Source organism: Trifolium pratense, linkage group LG4 (assembly GCF_020283565.1).
Source record: "Trifolium pratense cultivar HEN17-A07 linkage group LG4, ARS_RC_1.1, whole genome shotgun sequence".
NCBI lineage: Eukaryota > Viridiplantae > Streptophyta > Magnoliopsida > Fabales > Fabaceae > Trifolium > Trifolium pratense.
In genome coordinates, this window is record NC_060062.1 from 41,047,967 (window position 1) to 41,057,135 (window position 9,169).

Consider the following 9,169-nt stretch of genomic DNA (forward strand, 5'->3'; position numbering starts at 1 on the left):
ATAAACGAGAGTAATGGTAGATATGAATGAGAGAAAGAGAGAAGATGGAAATGATAGATTTTTATTATTGTTTTCAAGGTGTGTATTTACATTGCAATGTATGTCTTATTTATACGCCAATTCAATAAGTCGATGAAATGAGTCAATTTTCAATAAACATCTGTTAAAATACTCATTACACTCTCCTTGGAAATTCGTTGAGGATATAACTCATTAAATATTACTAAAAGACCAATGGAAAAAAAATTACAAAAGTGAAGAAAAAAGAACATAACATCTTTTATCTAGCTCTCTCGTTAAAAATCTTATTAGAAAAATTCAATCAAACAAAATTTTAATAAAGAAAAAAGAGTGCATAATACATTCATTACATAATGAATTTAGATTTGAACATGTGATAAATTCTAATATGGACACTTCATCAAGTGGTCAACGGTGGACCAGTCATGTATAATATTATGACGAATACAAATTTTACAAATTCACCGTTGGATTGAAAGTTTATATCATATAGATCATCCATAGAAAAATTGAAAATTATTTGATATGTTATTGAAACCTATCAAGATTAACGGTTTATTAAATACCGTAAATTTTGACGGGTCTCAATAACATATCAAATGATTTTCAATTTTTCTAATTTTTTTATGGATGATTTATATGATATAAACTTTCAATCTAACTGTAAATTTTATAAAATTCGTATTCGATATATCACTTGTCCACGGTGGACCACTTGTAAAGGTGGTCCACCGTAGCATTAGCCTTGAACATGTTGGTTTAAATTTAAACAAGTTGATTCGAACTGAAACTACGCTTAAATAGATTTGAATAAAATATAAATTGAATTTGATCACCGAATTAAACGGATTATCCACATCTATAAACACCTCTACAAATAACACACTCACGTGTTTGCTAACAGAAAATAGTCATGTATTTACTCACTCCATCCGTCCCATAATATAAGGAAAATAATAATATTTTCACACTTATTAAGAAAAGTAAAATATGATAATTTCAAGATGACTTTTTGTGTTTTTGTTGAAATAAATTTCATAAAAAGATGTAAAAAGAGTTTTTATTGATTATTGATTATGGAAAGAGAAAAAAAAAGTAAGTTAAGTAAAAATCTATCTTAAAAATGTTAAAAGTTGATGACGGAGGTAGTATATGCTTTGACATCCATCTTCGAGAGGAAGAAACTACTTTGTCTATAGCTTTAAAAAAAAACTACTTTATCTTTATGTATTTATAAAACCATTTTTCACTTTTTAAAACAAATTTGTATGAAAAAGTAGACACTTGATTTAATACAAGCAAAAAAGTATACGAAGAAATATCACATGTGATTAAAATAAATTATTTTAATGCAGAAACAAATAAAAAAAGATAATTTTTCAAATTCAACTTCTCCAATAATATTTTTAATAGATATCAAATGAGCTACTCTTACGAGACAATGTCGAATTTTTATTGAAATTAAACTTACATGTCCAACTATATATCCATTTTTTTTTTTTACAATCCAATTATCCAACTATCCATGTTATCTTATCTCCTTTTTTAGACTGTAATATTCCAAGCATCCTATCATAGATATTGTGTGCATTTTTTGTTATTTAAGGGCACTATGGGGGAGCTTATATTTCACACAAACACATCAAGCTCACCATGGCTTCTTCCACCACCTTGAAACTTTCTCTTTACTCAGTTCTTACACTCCTCTGCTTCCAAGTAGTGGTTTCTGTTATTCAACATCCACTTGACCCTTTAACTAAAGAAGAGTTTCTGAGTGTCCAAACAATAGTCCATAACAAGTATCCAACCTCAAAGAACAAAGTAGCTTTCCACTACATTGGCCTAGATGACCCTGACAAAGACCTTGTCCGAAGATATGAATCCCTACCAACTCTTGTAAACATCCCTCGTAAATCCTTTGTCATTGCTATCATCAATGGCCAAAGCCATGAGATATTAATTAATTTAAGATCAAAAGCAATTGTCTCTGACAATGTTCACAAAGGATATGGTTTCCCTATTTTATCCGTTGAGGAACAAGGTGTTGCCATAGAGCTTCCACTAAAATATCCTCCTTTTATTGTCTCAATTAAAAAGAGAGGTTTGAATATCTCTGAGGTGGTGTGTTCTACATTCTCCATGGGATGGTTTGGAGAAGAAGAGAATATTAGGACAGTGAGAGTTGATTGTTTTCTGAAAGAAAGCAGTGTTAATATATATGTGAGGCCTATTAGTGGATTAACCATTGTTGTTGATCTTGGGACTTTGAAGATTGTGGAGTATCATGATAGAGAAATAGAAACTGTTCCTACAGCTGAGAAAACTGAATATCAGGTTTCAAAACAGAGTCCACCATTTGGACCAAAACAGCATAGTTTGACTATCCATCAACCACAAGGTCCTGGCTTCCAAATCAATGGCAACAGTGTTAGGTAATAATGTTCATGTTCTTTTTTACTTACTATATATAGTACATTGGTTTCCTTATTCGTAATTGGTAAATGGTACGTACTCCATTTAATTTGTGCTAATTTACTATAGCGGCGTCTCCGAGTTTTAGAGGAGTCTGTGCAAAATATAAAAGTGATCCCTTAATAAAAAAAATATTTTTTTTTTTAAAAAATTGTCGATTTAAATTGTATATGTTAATTTGTTCAGCTGGGCCAACTGGAAGTTTCATATAGGATTTGATGTTCGAGCTGGTATTGTAATATCACTTGCATCTATTTATGATTTGGAGAAGCATAAGTCTCGTCATGTATTGTACAAAGGGTACATTTCCGAGCTGTTTGTGCCTTATCAAGACCCAACAGAAGAATTTTACTTTAAAACCTTCTTTGATTCTGGAGAGTTTGGATTTGGTCTATCTACTGTGTCTTTGATACCCAACCGTGATTGTCCATCAAATGCTAAGTTCATTGATGTATACATTCACTCCGATGATGGTACTCCAAGCCTCTTGAAGAATGCAATTTGTGTTTTTGAACAATACGGTAATATCATGTGGCGTCATACAGAGACTGGCATTCCTGATGAATACGTAAGAATAATCTTTACTACAACAAACTAATTCAAATTAGATAATTAATTAATATAATTTTTAAGGAAAATTAATAATAATTAACTACTCATCGATCTCTTTATTATATTCTATGTTTCTTATTGATAGATCGAAGAATCTCGAACGGAAGTGAACTTGATTGTAAGAACCGTAGTCACCGTGGGCAACTACGACAATGTTTTAGACTGGGAGTTCAAAACAAGTGGTTCCATCAAGCCCTCGGTAAATACATAACTTTATTTATTTATTTGTAGCTCTAAGTTTATTAATTATTTATTTTTTATAAATTTTGACGTTAAAATTTTGATCAAATACAATAACATTTAAAATTTATCTACTGCTCAGGATAATAGATATGATAAGATCATTTTATTATATCATATTGCAATCTAATATTTTATGAGATAACAAAATATAATAAGTTAACCCTAAAAATTAATTTTTATCAAATTAAAACTGTTATCTTAAATATTTGTTTGGTTAGAAACTATCATATAAGATAAGAAAATAATTTATGATTAACCCTTATAAAATACAGGATAATTCATAAGAAAATGAAATAAATTAAAATATTAATAATTAATTTTTTGTAATATATATAATTTCCTCACAAGGTAATTTGCAAATTAAATAATTGAAAAAGTTAATGAAAGAAAATTGATGTAATTAGTCTAACATTTAGAGAATATGTATAAACAAAAAATGACTATTTTTTTTAGATTACCATAATATTGTTACGAAACTTTCAACGTCGTTAGCGATGACTAATCTCCGTAAAAAAATCTGTGAAATATACAAGGTGGATTTTTCCTTCCAATCAAATTGACCAAATTTTTTACTTATAGTTGAGATGAGATGAGATGAGAGTCGTATTTTGATATCTAAACATTTAGTTTGAATTGAAAATTATCATATATTCTATTCTAAACCGCATATAGTCTACATTTTTAATCTTCATAATTTATTTTATTTTTTTGGTCTTATTTGCTTTGTTGTAAAAGATAATTTCTTTTACCCTTACCAAAAATAATAGAGATAATTTCTTTTACAAGAACTAAAAATCAAAGGACCGTATATAGTTAGAAGACAAATTCATTTAAATAATTCCGTGAGTGTGAAAAAAACACGTGCTGATACTTTATTTATTTATTTATCATTATCATACGATTCAGGGGACAAGACAACTGTGACCTCTTGTCAAAAAAAAAAAAAATGACAACTGTGACCTGAAAACATACCACACCACACTTGTCAATTGTCAATGTCATGTAATCATTCATTTTTCAAATTAATGTATTGTACTATACAGATTGCACTATCCGGTATATTGGAAATTAAGGGAACCAACATTAAGCATAATGATGAGATTAAGGAAGATATACATGGTAAATTGGTATCAGCAAACAGCATTGGTGTTTACCATGACCATTTCTATATGTACTATCTTGACCTTGATATCGATGGTACACACAATTCATTTGAGAAAACAAGTTTGAAGACTGTAAGAATTACCGATGGAAGTTCAAAAAGAAAGAGTTATTGGACCACTGAGACTCAAACTGCTAAAACTGAATCCGATGCAAAAATCACAATTGGGTATGCTCCAGCTGAGCTTGTAGTAGTGAATCCCAACTTAAAAACCGCGGTTGGAAACCACTTTGGATACCGTTTGATTCCAGCAATTCCAGCTCATCCACTTTTATCGTTGGATGATTACCCACAAATACGCGGTGCATTTACCAATTATAATGTTTGGGTTACACCTTATAATAGAACTGAAAAATGGGCTGGTGGACTCTATGTTGATCATAGTCGTGGAGATGATACTTTAGCTGTTTGGACCCAACAGTAAGAGATTCATTGATTATTTCTTTTTTTTTTAATAATTAATTTGTAATTTGATTATTATTATTATTTTGGATTAATGTGAATTAATAATATGTTTGCAGAAATAGAAACATTGAAAACCAGGACATTGTTTTGTGGCACGTAGTTGGAATACATCATGTTCCAGCACAAGAAGATTTTCCAATAATGCCATTATTGACCACTTCATTTGAGCTGAGGCCAACCAATTTCTTTGAGAGGAATCCTGTTCTTAATACACTTTCTCCACCTGATGTTCCATGGCCTGGTTGCCCCAAGTAAAACTAGCTATAGCGAGTGTGTGTGTGCGCGCAATTAATGATTTGCATTGGCATGTGTAGCCATGAATGAATAAATTAAATAATAATGTTGTTTGTTTAGTTTGTATGTTTCATATGCATTAGCATGTGGGATAAAATTTGAATCGGCTCTAACCATTCTTATATGAATGACAAGTTTACATTGCGAGTTGAATCTGCTTAACCGTGCCTTAACATGTTGTTATTCCTTAATTATTAAGTGCACTTTTTTGAGTTGTTTTTATTGTTGGGTAAAATCTACTATGCTATAACAACTTGATTTTAATCAAGGCATGCCAAGGCCCAAGAGTGTAGTGGTACTTCTTGTTTTTTCTCTGCTGTACGTTATATATCAACTCTTTACTCTTTAGGACTTTAGGGTTTAGGCTTTGTTTTTTAGTTGATGTGTGCAAGCAATAACATGATTGGGTTGTGGGACACTATACAACGTGCCTTACTTTTTTTTTTAACTAAAAATATCTATTTACGCTCAGCTGTTTAGCCCTTTTTATCAGTTTGTTTGGCATATTTGTTGTACTTTTTTATGGGTTGGCATTTAACATGATGATTGATATATTTGATACTCCCTCCGTCCCTAATTATAAGCACTCTTTTAAAAAAAAAATCTCCCTAAATATAAGCGTGAAAAGTTACAAATATTAAGGGACGGATGGAGTATATTTTTAGACTAAATACATTAAAATTATTTTATAAATATAAAACAATAAAAAAAATTGTATAAAAAATTAGAGAGAGTATATGAAATTTACACACAATTGTGAACTTTTAAATTCAAACGCAGGTTGCGTAAAAAAAAAAAATCAAACTCAAGTAAAAATGTTTAATCTAATAATATTGAATTCTCAGTTAAATTAAATTTTATAGACAATTGTACTCATCCTTATAATAAAAAATAATAATGATATATCAATTGTTAGTTGAGTGGTGATTGACGTTGGACATGATAGGAAAGATCGCTGCCCCACAACTGCGATCGAGAGGGGTTAGAACTATTTGATGCTAGAAATGACCCCTGAACCAAATTAGGTGGTTTCACTGGGCCGGATATTGTGGTGAAAACAAACAAATTAATAATAATATCATTATTTCCTAATTTATGAGAACACTTAAGATATGTACAAAAAAAAAAACACTTAAGATACGTAAAAAAAAAAAAAAAGAACACTTAGAAAGCAATATTGATGTGGACATCAATTTTTAAGCACTCAAATGAAATAAATGAGAAACAACTTTAAAAATGAAATGAAATAAATAAACAAGAGATTAGTTAAAATTAAAAAGAAAAAAGAAGTTGAAACAACTTAAGTTACAATATAATTCTGTAGTTGTTTTTTGAGAATATTCATGTTTGCTACCAACTAAAACTCATACTCTTGCAATTCTTTGCAAAGTAACTTCTGAAGCCCCAACATGGATAACACTGGTGCATAGCAGTTGTGTTGCGCTTACAATTATTGTGATAATTTCAAGGGTACGCTGGTAAATAATCAAACAAAAAAAATAATGAATATTAACTTTATGCTTCAAAATAACTTGCTAGCCTAGCTTTTTTTGTTTAAATTAATGAATAAAATTGAACTTGTGACACACCATTTTCTTAACTATCATATTAAAGTAGACTAATTAATTAGTTAAAAAAGAAGCTTGTGACACACCATTTTCTTAAATTGGAATCAGTTATTTGCATTCTATAAAAAAACTTACCAGATTTGAGTCAGTCCAGCCAAGTTCAATCTCTTTGCATGCAAATCTACAAGACAACAAGGCACACTCATATATAAGACTCGTTGTAAAAATAAAAAATTATTTGAATCGTAGAAATTTGTTAAAAATACAAATATATGTAGCTTATTTTTAGTATCAGGGTAGATGTATTAGAATCATGGTGACTCAACACCGAAATTCTAGCATATTGACGGTGATACCTAACATTCGCTTAAGCAAATTAAAATAGGGGTAATTAAGATAAGACTGACCCCATGGCTAGTAGAGTGAGTGCCCATGTTGTCAATGAAGACATGGCTGCAGCATCTAAATTAGGAGCATTCCATTGGAATATGTTATTCAATCCAGTTATTGAGGTAGTGAATCCCACAACACCAGCAATAAGAGTGAAAATTATGAAAAAACCGGTTGTCATGTTCCCCATTGGGAAGTATATTGGGAATATTCGAGCCGGAGTCGTCAAAACTGATGCTGTAAATACAGAGCCAATGTCAACAAATAGAGTCTGAATGAACATTTTAATTTTTCAGCTGATAAAGAACCTTAAATATAAATTATACCTGCTTCTCTAGACCTTTGAATCCCATGATTCATTGCCCACGAAGCAATTACAATGACAATGAAATACAAAACTAGATTCAAGGCTAAAAGGATTGAGGCTACTGATTTTGATCCTCCTGAAGCCATTGTCCTTAACCTCAAATACTAGTGAATTATAAAAAACTTGGATTTTGGTTTTTTTTTTTTCTTTTTCCTCCTCAAGCTTAGTAGTTTGACATATATATAAGCCAAACCAGAACATTACTATGTAAGGTTGTCCTTGTACAGCAATACGGTTCTTTTCTTTGCTGTGTAACAGTGGAAAGAAATTTCTTCAACACAAAGAAATGGCTTGTATTCTTTGATCATAATTTGGTTTGCCTCCTGAAGGGGGGAAAGAATATTTTTCATATATTATTATTATATATCCTTTTAAGTTTGATGCATAATTGGGGAAAAAAAAACTTAATTTGTCCATTTACTTGATTAACTAGTAATCGTAACGTTACGCCTATTTTTTTTTTCCAGTTCGACTTTGATAAGTCGACATTTGTAAAGTAACATTAATATATTAACACTAATATTAACTTAACATTGGATGTCAAATAAAACATCAAAGTTTAACTGAATTACAATTTGTTGTCAATGTATACTACAATTGAAAGGCAAACTTGAAACTAAGAATTAAACATTTAGGTAGCATACATATGGATCTCATATATATGTATCCAATTAAGTTGTAACCTTAAAAACCTTACCAACATTGGGATAAACATGTTTGAATTCAATTCGAAGCCTATCACCGAATTGTATTTTGTTGTCAAAGCAAAAAAAAATTCATCCTCCAACAATTTGGACATTTTTAGAAGGATTAGTTGGATACCTTAAATGTACCTTTGAACTGTTTGTTCCTGAGACTTCAAGAATGTGACTTTGCAACTTGAAATCACGAACATATGTTGATAATTCATTTGGCAAAGTCTATAAAAGAAAATTTGAAGAATGAAACCAATTTAAATTACAGATAATAAATATGATAGACATTTTAAAAAAATAACTTCAAATGTGCAAAATGAATAAAAAAGAGAAAAACTAACAATTTGTGTTCGGCTGCAATGGTTTAAATTGTTAAGACTGAATTCAAAGGTATGTGTATCCGGAACTTGATGATCCGCAAATCCCAATGGAATAAAACTATTTCGTAAGTGTTAGGTGCATTTTGAACTTCAGTATTTGTGTTGTTACCTCTGTAATTTTCCAATCTATCATGGTAATCTTCACCATATTTGTCAAGGAATTCAGCATGATCTGGATCAATTTCTCCATCATTTTCACGGTGAAATTGACTAAAAGAAAGAAAACAAAATTAAATTAAATGTACTCTGTCATAGGGGATTATTTATGATTGTACGATAATTAGAAAGTATTTGATAATGTTCCTGCTTTTCTTGCTGCCTTCACTGTGTTGATTTACCTGTTCCTTTTGCTAATGTGTTAATTAGAAAGAAAACACTTTTTTTGCTAAGTATCAATCTAATAAATAACAGATACACCCAATTTTGTTGTGAAAATATTTTATAATAGGCTATATGTTTTTATTTTGTATTCTTGTTTTGTATTCAACACAAACATAGTG

General features: G+C 30.2%; 2 protein-coding genes across 2 annotated transcripts; one reads left to right on the top strand and one right to left on the bottom strand.

Moving 5' to 3' along the window:
• The first annotated feature begins 1,461 nt into the window (after nt 1-1,461).
• Nucleotides 1,462-5,431, top strand: LOC123923200 (primary amine oxidase). The gene is made up of 5 exons (XM_045975878.1): nt 1,462-2,453; nt 2,680-3,061; nt 3,191-3,304; nt 4,392-4,930; nt 5,032-5,431. The coding sequence occupies exons 1-5, from the start codon at nt 1,675-1,677 to the stop codon at nt 5,228-5,230; spliced, it is 2,013 nt and encodes a 670-aa protein (XP_045831834.1). The 5' UTR covers nt 1,462-1,674; the 3' UTR covers nt 5,231-5,431.
• Nucleotides 5,432-6,478: 1,047 nt separating this feature from the next.
• Nucleotides 6,479-7,757, bottom strand: LOC123923419 (membrane protein PM19L). The gene is made up of 4 exons (XM_045976110.1): nt 7,554-7,757; nt 7,245-7,464; nt 6,973-7,018; nt 6,479-6,744 (listed from the first exon to the last, which is right to left on the bottom strand). The coding sequence occupies exons 1-4, from the start codon at nt 7,678-7,680 to the stop codon at nt 6,634-6,636; spliced, it is 504 nt and encodes a 167-aa protein (XP_045832066.1). The 5' UTR covers nt 7,681-7,757; the 3' UTR covers nt 6,479-6,633.
• Between the last annotated feature and the right edge of the window lie 1,412 nt (nt 7,758-9,169).